Consider the following 20,300-nt stretch of genomic DNA (forward strand, 5'->3'; position numbering starts at 1 on the left):
TATTTTTAATAAATTTGCAAAAACCTCAAGTAAACTTTTTTCACGTTGTCATTACGGGGTGTTGTGTGTAGAATTCTGAGGAAAAAATTTATTTAATCCATTTTGGAATAAGGCTGTAACATAACAAAATGTGGAAAAAGTGATGTGCTGTGAATACTTTCCAGATGCACTGTATATATATCGAGAATGCCCAGCTGTTTTTAGGGTTGGAAAAGAGTTAAACAGTTTCTATTATGCATTTATTATTTGGCAATTCATTTATTACTAGAATACTGACTTAAGTCAAACTGCCATTATTAACGTATAACGGATTCTTGTTGCTACAAATCATTTATGATACACGATGTGAGCTACTGAAAATTAAATTGATTTTGAAAGGGATTTAATTAAAATTCATAGGTATACGTGGAAACATCCTCTACTATTCCGATTCCGATTAGAATAGTAGCCTCGATAACGTGTGGATGACGTGACAGTGTTGCCACATTTCTCACAATCTTGATATATATTTTTTTTCCGAATTAAATTAGAATCTACTATTTTAGAGTTTTGATTAATTTTTCGAATCATTTTCACGCATTTAAACTGTAGCCTTTGGATATTTACTATTCCTCTCACTTGGTGATTACGAATATTGGGACAGACAAACTTTCTTACACAAAAACACACACTCAGTGGATTCTTCAATGGGAAAGACAACTTTCCGTATGTCCAGCTTTGGTTTCTGCCTTACATCCCATGCTGCGGCCACCATGAATGTGTAAATGAGTCTCAATAGGTTAAAAAAAGTTGTTTGCGAAGGGATTGTTTCACCTGACAACAGATCTTTCTCCGCAGCCAATCATAAAATTATTTCAAAACATTTTCCTGGCTTTGACCAATCCGCAACGCCAGGAGGCGGGACCGTATCTTTTCAAGTGTCGCGTGCCCAAGTTGTCAGTGAGTGACGTGGGCCGAGCGGACGGAGTAGGCATACCTGGGTGAAGCGGTTCCGTAATCGAGTGACTATGACTCGTAAGTTCGCCGAAATGGAGATTCGTGCCATACGTTGTTTGATCCTCTCGTGTATTTTAGCGAGTTGGTGAACCACGGAGTAAAGAATGCAGTATTTTGTAGTGCAATGGCGGCGGTGTTCCTCGGCGGGTGGAGTAGGCCGTGTTTTTCTTTTCTGGGTTCAAGTTTGTGGCTTTTGCTGTCTTCGGAGTTGTCTTTACGGGATAACACTATGTGCGTGTGCTTTTCCTCAAAGGTGAATGCTAGCCCCGTCACACGTTTCGTTTAAAACATGTGAGTGTAAAGGGCAACTAACGTCTCCCATGGCGATTCGCCGTCTTCCAAAAACGAACGTTTCAAAGAAAGCGCAGGCAGCAGGATTGTGTTGTTGTGTCGATATTAGTGGAGGAATAATTTTAGCGTCACCTTCTTTTGTTGCCGGCTCTTTATCCGTGCTCTGTACTTCGTTGTTTTTAAATATTTATCGTAGCTTTCAAAATGTGTCCTTTCAATTAGACAATAGCTAAGCATAAATACCCCAACTGTTTTGAAATTGTCCCGTTAAACAGAATCTAAGCTTCTCACGAGCGCCCTCTTTGCCACGTAGCTGATTTGTGATTTTAACCATATTGCCGTGGAGAAGAATCGAGATTGTTGGTGCACTGCTGATGAATTGGTCACTGACAGGGAGTTAACCTTTCCACGCCACACTTGTTTTTCTTTAAAGTACTAAAAAGTAAAATTATCTCATACATTTGGTTGTTAACGCCAAGAAGGTTTTTTTAATTTTGTGTGGCTCTGGTATGACCGAATTCTCCTCAAAGTGTCATTAAAACTTGTAATAAATATTTGAAGCATTTTAAGTTTTACTGTAAGCATTGTTCTCGAACTTCAGTTTGTCCTTAAACTTTCTTTGTCTATGCGTGCATATTTTTTATTCCCCCCTTAAACTGAACTTTATTTAAACCGTGTCCCGCAGATATGTTAAACAGTATTAATGCAAAGTAAACCAAATTTTATTTCATAGGACACTAGAAAACGGAGTTTATCACCCCCAAGTACACATCCGATGTACCAATTGCAACATGCATTCTTTTATTCATTGGTTGTTCAGAGTCCTTACATCTTCTGTAGATGGACATTTCATGTTTATCTTAATTCGAAGGAAATGTATATCATTTTATGGAGTATTATGGAATGGCGCGTTCCTCTTTATTGCACTGTTTTAACAATATTTTATCCCCCCCTCCATTATATTGCGTTGCTTTTGTTTAAGCAATGATTAATATTCAAGTCTAACTCACTAACTAGCATTTATAGGTCTGTTATTGCTGCATGTACAGAGTACAGTAAAACTACTTGCATGTCCTAATCAACATGCAGCTTGTCCCTACTCAGTTTAAAGGGCTAATTCTCCCAAAATTATATATGCTAGGCTGACCCGCCTTTTAAGGCGACTGACTTTTAAGTTGACCACTTCTTAAGGCAATTCAATATGTAGATCAATTTGATATTTTATACAAACTCTTTAATTTGTTTATATTGCATTTAAGCGGTATTACTTTAATACTCATAGTTTATTTTTGTGATGAAATTTAAATGTTTTTTCTATATTGAGGTCGCCCTTTTGAACCCCCCTGATATTTACTACGTGGTGAGGCATTTGTACTCCATCAACCTTAATTATTTCCAGAGACATAATTTTGTCTATTTTTCCAGCGCATCGCACACAAAAGCAAGGGAACGATGGGAGCACCAGAACTCTGCTCACATCATGTCGCTTCGTACTGCAAGTAGTAAGTCTGTGATAAGCAGAATACCGCTACGCTTTTCACTCACGGGACGGAAGTACAATCCCGACCGCTTTTATATAGTAAGAAAGAAGAAGATATCGCACAGTCCGGAGTAGAAAATCATCGTTTACCTGGAAAAACAAAACTACAAATCCCATTGTGCATTCCAAAATGGACGGGGCATGTGTGAAATTCCACGCCTGCGTAGCACTCAATTGATGGAAGGAAAATCCCGATATATATAGATTCTCTCTCTCTCTCTCTCTCTCTCTCTCTCTGTATGTATGTGTGTATATATGTAGTGAGTGTGTGTGTGTGTGTATATATATATATATATATATATATATATATATATATATATATATATATATATATATATATATATATATATATATATATACTGCTCAAAAAATTAAAGGAACACTTTGAAAACACATCAGATCTCAATGGGAAAAAGAAATCCTCCTGGATATCTATACTGATATAGACTGGGTAATGTGTTAGGAACGAAAGGATGCCACATCGTTTGATGGAAATGAAAATGATCAACCTACAGAGCCCTGAATTCAAAGACGCCCAAAAATCAGAGTGAAAAATTATGTGGCAGGCTAGTCCATTTTGCCAAAATTTAATTGCAGCAACTCAAAATTGTATGCAGCACTTTGTATGGCCCCTGTGTTCTTGTATACATGCCTGACAACATCGCTGCATGCTTCTAATGAGATGACAGATGGTGTTGTGGGGGATCTCCTCCCAGATCTGGACCAGGGCATCACTGAGCTCCTGGACAGTCTGAGGTGCAACCTGGTGGCATTGGATGGACCAAAACATAATGTCCCAGAGGTGTTCTATTGGATTTAGGTCAGGAAAGTGTGGTGGCCAGTCAATGGTATCCATTCCTTCATCCTCCAGGAACTGCCTGCATACTCTCACCACATGAGGCCAGGAATTGTCATGCACCAGGAGCCACTGTACCAGCATAGGGTCTGACAATGGGTCCAAGGATTTCATCCTGATACCTAATGGCAGCCAAGGTGCCTTTGTCAAGCCTGTAGCGGTCTGTGTGACCCTCCATGGATATGCCTCCCCAGACAATCATTAACCCACCACCAAACTGCTCATGCTGAATGATGTTACAGGCAGCATAATGTTCTCCATGGCTTCTCCAGACCCTTTCACTTCTGTCACGTGCTCAGGGTGAACCTGCTCTCATCTGTAAAAAGCACAGGGCACCAGTGGTGCATCTGCCAATTCTGGTATTCTATTACGAATGCCAATCAAGCTGCATGCTGCTGGGCAGTGAGCTCGGGGCCCATTAGAGGACATGGGGCCCTTGGTTCACCCTCATGAAGTCTTTCTGGTTGTTTGGTCAGAGACATTCACACCAGTGGCCTGCTGGAGGTCATTTTGTAGTGCTCTGGCAGTGCTCATCCTGTTCCTCCTTGCCCAAAGGAGCAGGTACTGGTCCCGGTCCTGCTGATGGGTTATGGACCTTCTATGGCCCTCTCCAGCTCTCCTAGAGTAACTGCTTGTCTCCTAGAATCTCTTCCATGCCCTTGAGACTGTGCAGGGAGACACAGCAAACCTTCTGGCAATGACACGTATTGATGTGCCATCCTGGAGAAGTTGGACTACCTGTACAACCTCTGTAGGGTCCAGGTATCGCCTCATGCTACCAGTAGTGACACTGACTGTAGCCAAATGCAAAACTAGTGAAGAAACAGTCAGAAAAGATGAGGAGGGAAAAATGTCAGTGGCCTCCACCTGTTAAACCATTCCTGTTTTGGGGGTCATCTCATTGTTGCCCCATCTAGTGCATCTGTTGTTAATTTCATTAACACCACAGCAGCTGAAACTGATTAACAACCCCCTCTGCTACTTAACTGACCAGATTAATATCCCATAAGTTTCATTGCTATACTCTGATTAAAAAGTGTTCCCTTAATTCTTTTGAGCAGTGTGTGTGTGTGTGTGTATGTATATATATGTATGTATGTATGTATGTGTATATATATGTATGTGTATATACAGTAATCCCTCCTCGATCGCGGGGGTTGCGTTCCAGACCCCCGCGATAGGTGAAAATCCGCGAAGTAGAAACCATATGTTTGTGTGGTTATTTTATATATTTTAAGCCCTTATAAACTCTAACACCCTGTTAACATTATTAGAGCCCTCTAGACATGAAATAACACCCTTTAGTCAAACGTTTAAACTGTGCTCCATGACAAGACAGAGATGACAGTTCTTTCTCACAATTAAAAGAAAGCAAACATATCTTATCTTCAAAGGGCGCGTCATAAAGGAGCGTCAGGAGCAGAGAATGTCAGAGAGAGCTCGCAAAGAAAAGCAAACAATCAAAAATCAATACATGCTTTTAAGTATACAGAAGCACCGCGATAAAGCGGCATTTTGTAGAGGAGCCTCCGTGTCCTCTGTGCAAACAGCCCTCTGCTCACACCCCTCCGTCAGGCAGAGAGAGCGAGAAAGATAGAGAGAAGCAAACAAGCACCGTGCGGGAAACATATCTTATAGCATTGAGGAGTTTTAGTTAATATGTAATACATGCTCTGATTGGGTAGCTTCTAAGCCATCCGCCAATAGCGTCCCTTGTATGAAATCAACTGGGCAATCAAACTGAGGAAGCATGTAACCTAAATTAAAAGACCCATTGTCCATGAAAGCGTCGAACCAGTGAAAAATCTGTGATATGTTTAGATGTGCTTACATTTAAAATCCGCGATAGAGTGAAACCACGAAAGTCAAAGCGCGATATAGCGAGGGATTACTGTATATATATATATATGTGTGTATATATATATATATATGTGTGTGTGTGTGTGTGTGTGTGTGTGTGTGTGTGTATGTATATATATATATATATATATATATATATATATAATATATGCTAGCAAAATACCCGCGCTTCGCAGCGGAGAAGTAGTGTGTTAAAGAAGCAATGAAAAAGGAAACATTTTGAAAATAACGTAACCTGATTGTCAATGTAATTGTTTTGTCACTGTTGTGAGTGATGAGTGTTGTTGTCATATATATACATATACACATATATACATACATATATATCTACATATATACACACACATACATACATACACACACACATATATATACATATACATACATATCTACATATATGCACACACAGCTATTTCGTATCAGTGCAATACGCTGTTTGTTAAACGGTTGACTCCCACTCTTATGTGCAATAACAAATCAAATCATTCAGTTGTCTTTGCTCATATGTCATTTTAGAGCTGGACGCCTTGCATCTTTTTTTGGCCACAAGTTCGTTTCTGTTTGGTGTGAGGTTCTGTGTTGTGGAGATTCTCAGGATGGATTGCAGGTGCTCATCAGTGAGGCGACTCCTGTGTGCTGTTTTGTTAGTCTTTATCACTGAGAAGAGCTTCTCAGACAGATATGTGCTACCAAACATGCACAAGGTTCGAGCCGCATGTAGACGGACTTTTTTTGTTCTTCAAAGTCACCAAAGCGCCGTGCAAACTCAGTGCGCAATAACTCTAGCTTCGCAATAACTTGCAGCATCATAAGGTAGACTTGATTAACGCGGTAGGTGTTCGGCAAGGCAGCTGAAGCGCTGCATTATGGGATCTGTAGTTTATTGTGTTACCAGCGCTTCATATACCCGGGCCATTAATAACAATAATACAGTATATAAAATGATCTCGCGGGCCGGATATAATTACACGCCGAGCCGGATGTGGCCCGCGGCCCTTGAGTTTGACACATACGGACTAAATAGAACTTGAAAAGATATATTTTTTCAAATGTGATCGCGCAATTCAGATAGAGTTGACGCGCACTACAGCCTGCATGCCTCAATGAGTCATCCTCCCCTCGCTCTTACTTTTTTACCGTTCATCTAATGAATACACTGAGTATGGCTTTACCAAAACAATCATTGATGGCGAATAAAGTATCCATTATTCGAGTATGTAGATCGGGCTTTATATATACATATATATATACCCGCGTATCGCAGCAGAGAAGTAGTGTGTTAAAAAAGCTAGAAAAAGAAAAGGGAACATTTTAAAATAACGTAACATGACTGTCAATATACAGTATTTGTTTTGTGAGTGTTACTGAGTGTTGCTGTCATCAAGGATTTGATTATCATTATTTCTTTCAATCAGTTTCGTATTTGTAGGATGTTTTGTGTTCAAGTTACATTCCGTGTTTGTCAATCGTTGTAAAGATGACAGGTTTCATTCATCGATTCGTTTCTTACTGCATCAATAAACAGCTCGTCTTCTTCTTTATCTGAGACCTGACACACTGCATGCACAGGTTTTTTTACACTGTCTTCCTTTAGCGGGACATTGACTTTTTCCACCGTGTGCTTTGTTTTCGCAGTAGCTGGATTTATGAATATGCTTATCAGACGCTTCATATTTTTTGCTGCCTTTTCAATTGTGTAATTCGGTTTTGTTCAGCGCTCTTTGGAACTGTTGCTTTTTATCTGTGCACTGCGTCAGTTCACGTGAGCCAGCCATCTCGTGCTATGTCCATGGCTGTATTTAATGTTACCTTAGTCCTGGCACTTAAAACTTTCTCTCGCAGTTTCGCTGAGTTTGTGTCAAACACCACCCTGACCATCTCATCTTCCTCTCCATAAGCACAGTCCTTCACCCGTGAATATTTACCCGTGGCAGTTTGCTATTGGATTGCCGCTGACAGACGGCCTTATATGGGCAGGCACTAAATTACAAACGCCAGCGCAGCCTGTCTATGAACTTAATTTAAAGTGTAGGTTTACATCGTGCTTTGTTTCCTAAGTAGCAGAACTCATGAATATGGTTGTATATGTCACTTGCTCGCTTCTTATTGTTTCGCTGCCTTCTCAATTATATAATGCATGTTTTCTTCAGTGCTTTTTTGAGGTCTTCCTGGTTTTCTATGTACTGCGTGATTACGTCGGAGGCGTGATGATGTCACACCTAAACTCCGCCCCACGGCATTGAAGCTCATCTCCATTACAGTAAATGGAGAAAACTGCTTCCAGTTATGACCATTACGCGTAGAATTTCGATATAAAACCTGCCCAACTTTTTAAGGAAGCTGTAAGGAATGAACCTGCCAAATTTCAGCCTTCCACCCACACGGGAAGTTGGAGAATTAGTGATGAGTGAGTGAGGGCTTTGCCTTTTATTAGTATATATATAATATATACTATAATATATATAATATATAATATAATATATAATATATATATGTAGATATGTGTATATATATGTATATGTATATGTATATATGTATATATATATGTGTATGTATATATGTATATATATATGTGTATATATATATGTATATATGTATATATATATGTGTATATATATATGTATATATATGTGTGTATATATATATGTATATTTAAAAAAAAAAAGTGATCTTCTTGGAAGACACTTAAAAGACCCGCGAGACGCAAACAATATCAAATAACACTCCGTCATGTAAAGGCATGTAACACACACGGGTCCTGTGCTCTCAGCACATATAAAGCGTAGAGGACAATACGTTCTAGATGAAACGTCAACGACTAAGCAAAGAAGAAAGAGCAGCATGGAGAAAAGAGACCCAAAAGCGTTGGAGAGGAAAAAAAGGCAGTTGAGAGATTATGAAAGCAGTGGATTTCGAAAGGCTCAAACAAATGATGGCGTGATACACATGCAGAGAAAGGTGAATAATATGAAAGTAGTAAAATTCGAAAGTATTGTATCATCCCAGCCTGGGTGAAGCATTTTTTGTTTTAAGTGACTGTTGGGTCCGATTGAGGTAGGGCGGAGTTCAGCACGGAAAACTGATAGCAGCGCAATAGCAGCAGAAAGACAGCAGATTTTCCGAAGGCACCTCCTTAGCATTCATTCAACCCCTCACCCCCGACAACGCGAGCAGCGTTATACGTCCTGAGAAACCGATTTAACCACACCTGGGGCTGGAAATAAAGGACAAGTATTGTTTTTACAATGTGATGTGAGACAAGGCAGTGAGACATCATTTAAAACAAGTCCCAGACATCTAACCTAGTAGTTGTTGAATTGCTGTTGGCAGAAATGCTTCATGTTCTCCCAGCTCTTAAAACAGTGAGGAGAAAGGTAAAACAAGCAGCTCACCCGCAGCAAAAAGCCTGCAGATTATCGGACTGCTTCTCCTTGGCGTGCGTTCAGCCGAAATAACCCTCGCCCCCACCCCCTTTACAACGCGAGCAACAGAAATGTGAAGTGGCAAAAGGACAGCTGGTGTACAGGCTTTGAAATGATTGGGCAGCGAGGCAAGCAGAACGGGCAGCTCGCCAACAACCGAAAGACAGCAGATGATCCGACGGCATCTCCTTAGCATGAGTTCAGTTCAGTTCACAACGTGAGCAGCGTTATACGTCCTGCGAGAAAGAGTTGTAACCACGCCCGGGGCCAGAAATAAAGTATTGTTTTTACAAAAGTTTTCAAATAAAAGTGAAAATAATGCATATGTAAGAATTCCCATGAAACTAACAATATCTTTAAATTGTATATCCGGTAAACCAAACTTGGGGGTGGGTGAGCGAAGCGAGCAGGGGGCGGAGCCGCCTAGTATATAATATATACAGTATATTACTTGATGATGATAGATATATAAAAAACTTAGCCTTTGTAGTGGTGGCTGAGAATTTTTATTCTCCTGTTTCATGGAGAAAGTACATAAAAATTCTAAAAGAGACTTTCTGCTCTTGAATTGAAGAACTGCTACACCCCACGTTCACTGAGTCCTGGCTTCATTTCAAAAGTAGTATATTGTGGGATTGTGCCTTTCATGTTTATATTGTGCACTAAATTTTCTGGAAGTATTTTAGCAAAAAATTAATGCATGTGGATTTTTTCCCCCCATGGACATTTTTCACATTGTTTGCCATTTATTTGTTTGGTGTTGGTCACTGTGGACTCCCATTCTATTAGAATCTTTTATGCACTTTCTCAGCAAAAACATGAGATTAAATTTTTTTTTCTCAGCCACAACTATATACATTTAATTTTATGCAATTGTAAAAATCTTTTCTGTTTTGTTCTTGCATTGTATTTATAAGGCCATTGTCATGTACATATAGACATGACATCTGCCATTTTATGTCCACGGTTCTTGAGGCTGATCCTCCAGTTAGCTGTGAACCACCCAATCTTGCTGAGATTGCACAGATGGTGAACCAGCTGAGTGGGGGAATGGGTGCAGGGATCCTCCTGGCATTGCAATCAATCTTTGCTTCCATTTGAGAGACTGACCTCATCCGAACTGACTGGAAAACCGGACTTGTCGTCCCTGTCTGGAAAGGGTGATTGCCTGGATTGCTGCAGTTACAGTGGGATAACACTGCTCTTGGTGCCGGGTAAGGTCCTTGCTAGGGTTATCCTCAATAGGGTCTGTGATCACTTGCTCACCTACAAGCGACTGGAGCAGTCTGGGTTTACGCTTAAGAAGTCTACCATTGACCACATTTCAGCACTGATGGTTCTCATGGAATGCAAACGCAAATATCAGCAGAGTTTCTTTGCAGCCTTTGTCGATTTTTGCAAAGTGTTCGACTCGGTTGACCGAGCTGCCCTGTGGGACATCCTGAGGATTTGCAGGGTCCCCTCGAGTTTGCTGGATATCATGGCCGGCCTGTACACTGGCACTGTAAGTGCTGTGCAGAGTGGAGGCAGGACCTCTGCCTTCTTCCCAATTGATTCTGGGATTTGTTAGGGGTGTGTTCTTGCTCCTACTTTGTTCAATGCTTGTATGGACTGGGTGTTAGACAAGGTCGTGGGGTCCAGTGGCTGTGGGGCATCTGTTGGTGAAGAAAGATTCACAGATCTTGACTTTGCTGTGATCTTTGTGGAATCAATGGAGGCTCTGATCGGGATGCTCGAGAGACTGAGTGAGGAGTCCGAGTGTCTGGGCTTGCAAGTGTCCTGAATAAAAAACAAGGTCCAGGCCTTTAATGACAGCCATCAGCAGTGGGTCTGTTTGCAGATAGAGTGTTGACCTTGTTGAGAGGTTTTACTTATCTTGGCAGTGACATTCATGTCTCTGGTGACTCTTCCTATGAAGTCAGTAGACGGATCGGGAGATCATGGGGTCATGAGGTCGCTGGAAAGGGGTGTGTGGCGCTCCCATTATCTGTCCAAATGGACGATGGTCCAAGTCTTTAGAGTCCTGGGGCCTCCTGCATAATGCCATGCGTAGAATTCATACTATAACATGGCGTGTGGACAAAAGCGGAAATGTGCTTACGCACAAAAAAATCCAGATGCGTAAATCTGTGTGTTTGCCAACTTCCACGCTCTTCCGCTCCATAAATCCCGGTCAGAGTCAAAAGTAAGGCACGTGCACATACCTGCTGTCCCGCCCCAGCTCCTCCCAGAATTATGCCGCTTTGAATATGCAAATCAATATAAATAGCCCTTAAGCTCAGCCTTCTGTGAAAAGATAATTGCAAAAGCACAAGGGAAAATAGGAGAATTTCAGTGAATACCAAGTAGAGGCAAGGAAAAACGTACTATTTGTTGGTTTAAACCAAGAGTTGCCAAAGTGGTCGATTTGAACTTTCTAGGGGTCGATAGTTTCAATAAAAAAATTTGGGGATTGACGACAGCAAAAATAGACCCCCTTACTACTGCTATTTGTTTGTTACTTCAAAATATCTATGATTCCAACAGGTACCTAAGTAAAATAATTACAAAAAAAAAACATTTTTTAGATAAAAACACATTACATACCAAACTTGCGAACGAAAAGGTAAAATGTGTCATTAAGAGTCACATGTAAGAATGCATGACAATACATGTACATGCATTGTCTTATCGAACGTATCAAAGCAAGTGCAGACGTGAAAAACCATTGCATGTCCGCACTTGCTTGTGGTGGGACGAAACGACGGATATTCGATATTAGCAGAATCTATCGGTCGTGTACGGTCATGCTTTCATGAAACACCTATAAATTAGTTTGTTTGATGTGACGTATTTATTTGTGATTTGAACTTCAAATATAATTATTTATTGAGGATCAGTACTATGAAAAAGAAAATTAGAGGACACAGTTTATTTAATTGAGTTTGAACAAAAATCTTCTGTTTCAAGTATATACATACTTTATTTTTTTTTATCACAGGGGCTGTCGAAATTGTTTTGTTAATAGAAGTTTTTATTTCTTCAGATATGACTCAACCAAAAAAAATGCAGACAGTACAACTTGAACTATTTGTACTTATTTTGAATTTACATATTTATTTCATAAATGTCAAAAATGTAAAATCACTCTGCTCGTATTTTTTTGCTTTAATTTTCGTTAGTGCAGGTTTCGATATTAAATGTTGCCCAAGATAATGCCATAATCTGTAGTCCTTTTATCTTTTTCAATCATTAATTACAAGTGATTATAATAAAAAGTTGGATATCTAGTGAAATATTTAATATTGAGTACTGTACATATGTATTAATTTGAGTAAGTAAAGTAAATGATTAGGGGGTCGACAGTTTTAAAAGTTTCTGGTAAAGGGGTCTGCGGCTGAAAAAAGTTTGGGAACTCTTGGTTTAAACAATGATATAAACAAACATATAAACAGTGCCTGAAATAAAAAAAAAAAAAGAAGTTGTCAGATATCGGAGTCGCCGTGAAAAGGTGAGTCATAGCCCACCGTCTCAGTGTCATATGAAAGCTTATTAGGGTACAGTGAAAAGATAAACAAAATAAGGGATACAGTGAGAGAAAAAGCTTAAAATGTCAACTTTAATCTCTAAATTTACACTTTAATCACGTAGTTTTTGTCATTAAAGTAGAACATCAGAAACTTCATCTTAAAATCGTTTAATTTATTAGTTTCTCAAATCCCATTGCAACTAAAGTAGCACATTAAATGCTTTGTTTTGTATTTGATCTTCTATGTGCTCTGTATTTGATTCACTACGTGCTTCTGTGCTTTCTCTTCCCCTGACAGGACACAGAATCCATTACATTTGTGGTATTACAGCTCTCTGAATAATTAAAATACTGAGATGTATACATGATATCATTTTCATGATAGGAGTTAAAGCATGTTATTAAACATGGGAACATGGTGGCGCAGTGATCATGTCTCACGCGAGATGCTTGCTGCGTCATGCACGACCTTCGATGAAATACTATATTGCAGCAGTACTAACTCCTAATTTCTGTCCTTACTTTTCTTTCTCCAAATACCCAATCGGCTCTGTAATGGCCATTAAGCCATCTGGAAGCTCAAAATGCATGTTTTTTTGTTTTTTTTTTTTTAATGACAGTTAACTGCATTTATTTTATCAGATCTAAGGCAATGAATTGTGTTTAATGATATAAAATATATTTTTTCCTTCTCCCACCTTGTTTCACAGGGGGAAACCAGCGTGAACTAGCCCGTCAAAAAAATGCTAAAAAACAGAATGAAACCAGCAAAGGTAAAAGACAGGATGATGGCTTATCAGCAGCTGCAAGAAAGCAAAGGTAAGCAGAAAGGAAATGTCCAGTTTCATGTTCCATTTTTATAATGCACTTTGTTAATCATCAGATGACACTTGCACGAGTAACATTTGCAAGCCTAAGTTACTCCAGATGGATCCAAATATTTACACTGCCCTCTGTTTAAAAGTACAGTATACGATTCATCCTTAATATTCTCATGTCATTTTCCCCACATATAACATTTTCTGCATGCTGTTGAGAGGTAAATGCTCTTGTCTGATTAAGCACGTCTTTTAAGGCTGTGTTCACATTTCTTTTAAAAGTGAATCTAGTCCCTTTTTTCCTTTGCTTTTATATTTATATCTCAAATTGATTGTGCAAGAGTTCCATATATGCAAATGAATGTTTACAAATTTTTTTTCCTGAATGTGCTTCACATGTCCATAATAAATACTACTGAATTTCCCCAAAAATAAGCCCTAGCATGTTTTTCAGGCTGCTCTCTAATATAAGCCCTACCCCAAAAATTAAGCCCTAGTTAGATCGTAAGCTGAAAAGTAGGACGCATAAGGCCAGGTTTATATTTCATGTGATGTGTGTGCCCGAAACATCCGTCAAATTCCAAGGACACCTTGCCACAATATCTCTGAAAAGGATGTGTAATGATTACATCGATCAATCCGGGGATGCACCCATTCCAGCAAGCATCAGGCGCAAGACAGAAAGAAAATCCCAGGACAAGGCATCAGTTTATTGCAAGGTGAACACAAGCACACACATACACAAACGTCATTTTAGCATTGCCAAATCCCCAAACCTTCAAGTTTTTGGATAGAAACTGGAGCGCACTGTGTCCTTTCTTTTTCTCTTTGGCTCAGATATGCTGCCGTATTTTCTGGTGCTTTTGTGATGCACAGAAGATGGTATGTATAAAATATATTGTGTCATTACGTTGGGGAATATACGACACTTGAATACAAAAGGACCATGAATACATTTGTATGTCGGACATCGAACCACGCTCATCGATCCCGGAGTATCCTAAATGCAGCTGGAGTAGCAAGAAATTCAGGCTGGAATTCAGGGTTTGAATGTGGAGAGTTATGAAGAATGTTCCAGAAGATGACATGACTGTATTTGGATAAAAGTATATTGTTGTGCATGAATAAATAGGACATCCCCTGAAAATAAGCTCTAGTGCATCTTTTGGAGTAAAAATTAATGTAAGACCTGGTCTTATTTTCTAGGAAAAACGGTACTTTTTTTTTTTAAATAGAAAAAAGTGACCCAATAGACAGATGCTGATTGCTGCACTACTTCCTAATGTTTCGGTGTAGGTCATATGCAAATTAGCAGCACATCATAGCAAGGAAAGCAAATAGAAAATGAAAAATTACTATTTGTTTTTGAATGCATTTTTTAGTGCTGTATCTTAAATACTTGTGGACATGAGAGTAGAGTGAGAGATTGCGGTATAAAAGTAGTGGCTACAAAAGGAGGATAAATCCTTTCTGAAGAGATTTTTTTTGGCTGACCCCACTTCTCTAAAAGATCGGCTCTGTGTCACTTATAAGTGAGCTGCAATGTTATCATAGTGTTGATAACAAAACAAAAAAAATTGCTGCACTGGTTGCATAACCATTTTTGATTGCATGCAAAGGGGTAACAATCTGAAACAACAAAGGCAAAAATCTTTAAATTAAAAAAATTAGAACATATTCAAACTGGGTCTTAACTAGTACAATTTACAATACAATACAGTTTATTTTTTTGTGTAGCCCAAAACCACACAAGAGGTGCCGCAATGGGCTTTAACAGGCCCTACTTCTTCACAGCCCCCAGCCTTGACTCTCTAAGAAGACAAGGAAAAACTCCCAAAAAGACCCTTGTAGGGGAAAAAATGGAAGAAACCTTGGAAAAGGCAGTTCAAAAAGAGACCCCTTTCCAGGTAGGTTGGGCGTGCAGTGGGGGTCAATACAATACACAGAACAAATCCCCAATACAGTATAAAAATTTTACAAGTACGGAGCACAATTAGATGATATTACATAATATGATTTGGATTTGTTTAGAGTGCTGGAGATCTCCTCCATCAAGCTGCCTCTCCCAATTGGCCATTCCACAGCTGAAACAGCGCTGGGCCAGCCAATCCGATGAAAGGACCCCTCTACCCCACGATTCCTGCAATCCTCCATCAGGGATGACTTTACCTTAGGCAGGCAAAACAACTTGGGCAGGTGGGCCGTGGCACCAAGTGCCACATTTGAGTACCGAGAAGAGAAACAGAATAGGTGAGGCTTAGTATCCCATTATAACTATCATGATGCTTATGTTTTAGTGCTAATGACTAACAACAGAGATGCAATCTGTACAGTTAATCAGCAGCTCTAGTCAAGATATACTAAACTGAAGTAGTGAGTCTTGAATGAGTAGCGAGTCCGGGATTTGAAAGCTGAGACTGAAGGGGCATCTCTTATAGTAGCAGACAGACCATTCCACAATTTAGGGGCCCTATAACTGAAAGCTCAACCTCCCACTGTTATTTTATTAATCCTTGGAATCCTAAGATGACTGTCATCTTGAGATCTTAATGTGCGCTCTGGTTTGTAAGTCATAATAAGTTCAGACAAGTAAGCCAGACCTTGGCCATTTAATGCTTTATATATTAAAAGGAGGATTTTGAAATCCGCCCTAAACTTAACCGGGAGGCAGTGTAAGGATTTAAGAACTGGAGTTATATGTTCATACTTTCTTGTTCTTATAATAATTCTTGCAGCAGCATTTTGGATTAACTGGAGGCTGTATAAAGAACAGTTTGAACATCAAGTGAACACCGCATTGCAGTAGTCAATCCTACTAGAAATAAATGTATGAATTAATTTCTTAGAATCCTGTTTATTTAGAAAGCACCTTAATTTCCCAACATTTTTAAGATTTGGATAACTTTGTAGTATGCGCTTTAAATGACATGCTAGAGTCAAAGAGAACTTCTAGATTATGGGCTGATTCAGTAAGTTAATGGTGATTCCATTTGAGTTAAATGATGACAAAATATTCTTGTGATCAGCTTCATTCCCTCCAACAATTAACATCTCTATTTTTATCTGTGTTTAAGGACAAATAGTTCACATCCATCCACTCCTTTAATTCACTAACAGAACTAACATTGGAGAAACTTCATTTGATCTAAATGAAAGGTATAACCGGCTGTCGTCTGCATACGAGTGAAAATTAACATTCTGTTTCCTAATGATAGATCCCAGTGGAAGCATGTAAAGTGAAAAGAGTAAAGGTTCCAGTTCTGAGCCCTGCGGGACACCATATCTCACTTTTGTGTATAATGATGGAGTACTGTCAGTACATTTCTGTACATATTGGAATTGATTTGATAAATAAGAACTAAACCAGGCGAGCACAGTGCCTGTAAGCCCAACTTCATTTTCTAGCCTGTGCAGTAAAATAGAATGGTTAATGGTGTCAAATGTTGCATTCAAGTCTAACAACATAGAGTGGGGTAGTATTCACAAAGTGCCAATATAAAATAAAACAAAACAAAAAAAAAGCGTTGAAGGGATCCTGACAGTCAGTACCCACTCCCTTCATTTTTAACTTTTTTTTTTTTTTTTTTTTAATGAAAAAAAAAATGGAGGCTCTACATAAATGCAAACTTATGAAATAATTGATGTGTGATCACTTCCTATTATTTATCATTGAACTTACTGTGTAAATAGTTTTTGAACCCATTCCAGTTTTAGCATGGTTAAAATCTATAATTAAATTTTAGTACTATGAAATAGCCTTATAATTTGGTTTTGGTCAGAAAGTTTGTGAATGGGTCTTGCAAAATTGTGTGCTAATTAAAGAATGATTTTTTTTTTCTAGGGATGCACAGATAATGCAGCAAAAACAGAAAATGGCAAATGAGAAATCGACAGAAAAGCCGAAGTAGAGCTGTCAAGAGCTGTTAATGATTGACAGAACTTCACTGCTTGATTTACAAGGAAAAAGAGCCGGTCTTTTTATTAGTTGCTTTTCTGTCACAAAAACTCATTTTGTTTTGGTGAAGTTCTAAAGTCGTTAATGTACACTGTCTTAATGGTGCATTTTAATGCTATGTAACTTTCAAAAGGATCTCTTTGTAGTGTTGACTGGACCCCTTGGGTGCTGCAAACATGATTCTTACTCTGCTCAACATGCATGAGCTTCATTCATCCGAGCAGTATTTTACAGTGTAAAAGGAAAGCAAAGTCTCTTGTATGGAGCTATATTTTCCTGTATTTTTGTATGTATGTTTACCCTCCACTTAATAAAATGGTAGTTTTTTTTTTCCTTTTTTTAAGACACAATTGAGATACATAATCTCCTTAGGAAACCTGCTTGTGTGATTAAAATTAAAGGAACAAATGTACAGTATCAGCGGACACTCTTAGGAATTCCTTTTTTTTTTGAATGGGGGCAGGTTCCACTGCAGAGTTCAATATTTTGCAAAGAAGGCTACAGTGGCATTAATAAAAAAAATAAAAAAAAAAAGAGGGAGACAAAGTATTTTTTATTAGTGGTTTTTACTTGAGCATTTGTATGCTTGTTCCATGAACATTTTTCTGTTTGATTTTTAAGAGGGATCACTGCGTTTATGGATCTCTAGCCCAAAACAATTTGTCAGATGTAAAAATAATGGATAGCTAAATTCTATTAAAAACAATTATGTAAAGTCTATTAGTAATTTAGATATCATGACATTTTGTTGAAAATCCAGTAACTTGGGTAGAGTTACTTATGGTGATTAAGTGCTTAGTGTAGTAAGTTGTATAAATAGCTTTATAAGCCAAGCATGTTTGTGGCGGCGACACTGGCAGCATTTTAATCTTCTGCATTCCTTGAAGTGCATGTATCCGTAAAATAAAGGCAAATTACCTTGAAGAAGCCAGAACACCTAAATAACTGGACTAGATGTTGTCTTTACAAGTATCAGCCTTGTCATCTTTAATTTGACTAAAGAGTTTCAATTTAAGTTTAACCACCACTAGTGTTAATTTAATGCCCCTGTACTAACCTGTTCCAAACCAGTGACTGCCTCAATCATGGACATTTCATACTGCAGAAGCCAAAGAGCCAACAAATCAATTGTTTTAAGTGGCTGCAGTTGTTTAGCACCTCTACACATTATATTTGTAATACTATTATATCAGTATAAATATTTAAACTAGTGTATTTTCCATGCTCTTGATGGTTCATACTTGGATGTCACCGAAGAACTTCAGGAGTTTGAGGTGTTTATTAACTTATTAAAAAAGTGTACTGTTGGCTGTGGTGAATGTAATTCTTTGTCTTGAAAAATTGCCATTAGTAAACATAAGTAATTCAAACTGCAGCTGGTTTTGAGCACCATGTTAGTGCTATTTCTGCAGTTAGTCTATGCCAATAGCACAAATATTTGTTAAATTTTTTTTCTCCCTCTAAAAGCAATGATAAAATGCAAGTAAACGAAAGTTCTGTTCAATCTTTGGTGGAAAGTCCTTGCGTTTATAAATTTAAAAAAAAACCCATCTCAGACCTATTTAGAAGTGGATACGGTTTTGTTCTTCCCAATTGATAGGTACAGTGGGTATACAAAAGAATCACCCCCTTTGAAATATTCCTTTTTTTTTTGTTTGCTTTACAGCCTTAAATGAAAACACACAAGAAAAATATTTCTTCTCAGCTTTACTTACTTAGTGCAATTTGCAACATCCAAGTGAAAGATACCATAGCTACAGTTCAGAAAAGTTATAAAAAATCAAAAACAAGACATACTGGAATAATTAAAGGATCAACCCCAATGTCAATATTTTGTTGAACCACCTTTTGCGTTAATGACAGCCTTGAGTCTGTTGGGGTACTTCTCTATCAGCTTTGCACATCTAGATTGAGTAATATTTGCCCACTCTTCTTTACAGAACTGTTCAAGTTCGGTCAAATTGGATGGTGAGTGTTGGTGGACTGCCATCTTCAAATCTTTCCACAGATTTTCAGTGGGATATAGGTCTGGGCTCTGACTGGGCCACACAGGGACATTCACTTTTTTCTCCTTAAGCCACTCTGTGGTCAGGTGAACATTCTGCTCATCTTCAACTTTCTGGCAGAGGGTAGCAGGTTTTCCTCAAGAATTTGGCGGTATTTTGCCACAACCATTTTTCCTTCTACCCTAACAAGAGCCCCAGGCCCTGCAGCAGAGAAATACCCCCACAACAGAATGCTGCCACCCCCATGCTTTACTGTAGGTATGGTGAGCTGCATTTAATTTCCGCCTTGTGTACTGTTTGGTTTTGAGGCCAAGTAGTTCGATTTTGGTCTCCTCTGACCACTTTTTGCCATAAAATCCTGTAAGTCCTTCAAAGCCTCTACAATTGGTAGCGTCTCTTACCAGTTTCCTCCTTGCTCTTCCATCCAGTTTGGAGGGTTGGCTGGATCCAGGGAGGGTCCCAGTAATGCCAAACACTTGCCACTTCCTTATTATGGACTTTACTGTGCTCCTTGGGATTGATAAAGCTTTTGAGATTTTTTTGTGTCCATCTCTTGCCTTATGTCTGTCCACAACTCTATCCCTGAGATCTTTTGAAAGTGATTTGCTACCCATAGTCAGTAGTTTGTTGTCAGTTGCACTAGCAAGCAAGGGAATGCTCCACGAACAGCTATTTATATGCTTCACTAATCACACTGATTACAATTGATCACAGGTGGAAGCTAGTAATGAAGGTCTGCGATGGAAATAGTGGTTACTTACTCCTGATTGAGTTTACAAATATTGTTTAGGTGGGGGTGATCCTTTATTAATCTCAGTATTTCTTGTCTTTTATTGTTTAAAATTCTTCTGAACTGTAGCTGTGATGTCTTTCACTTGGATGTTACAGATTGCATTGAGTAAGTAAAACTGGAAAAATATTGGTATATATTGCTGTAATATATTGCTTCTTTTCTATACCTACTTACCCACTGTATGTGTATTTTAGGAAAGAAGTCTCTGTACCCTATGTAATTTTCACAATAAATAGCATTTAAAGTTTATACTGA

The 20,300-nt window shown here is 38.7% G+C and overlaps 1 protein-coding gene across 1 annotated transcript; it reads left to right on the forward strand.

Annotated features, from left to right (window-relative positions):
- Positions 1-889: 889 nt before the first annotated feature.
- On the forward strand, positions 890-18,257 carry si:ch211-39k3.2 (uncharacterized protein LOC100149345 homolog). Its single transcript, XM_039773322.1, has 3 exons — positions 890-1,014; positions 13,184-13,292; positions 17,133-18,257. The coding sequence occupies exons 1-3, from the start codon at positions 1,008-1,010 to the stop codon at positions 17,197-17,199; spliced, it is 183 nt and encodes a 60-aa protein (XP_039629256.1). The 5' UTR covers positions 890-1,007; the 3' UTR covers positions 17,200-18,257.
- The last annotated feature ends 2,043 nt before the right edge of the window (positions 18,258-20,300 follow it).

The sequence above is a fragment of the Polypterus senegalus genome, chromosome 12, assembly GCF_016835505.1.
Source record: "Polypterus senegalus isolate Bchr_013 chromosome 12, ASM1683550v1, whole genome shotgun sequence".
NCBI lineage: Eukaryota > Metazoa > Chordata > Cladistia > Polypteriformes > Polypteridae > Polypterus > Polypterus senegalus.

Bases quoted from the DNA above. Each gene is read 5' to 3' on its own strand.
- si:ch211-39k3.2 (XM_039773322.1), top strand. The intron at 13,293-17,132 runs GTAAGCAGAAAG...TTTTTTTTCTAG, and splicing joins GCAGCTGCAAGAAAGCAAAG to GGATGCACAGATAATGCAGC.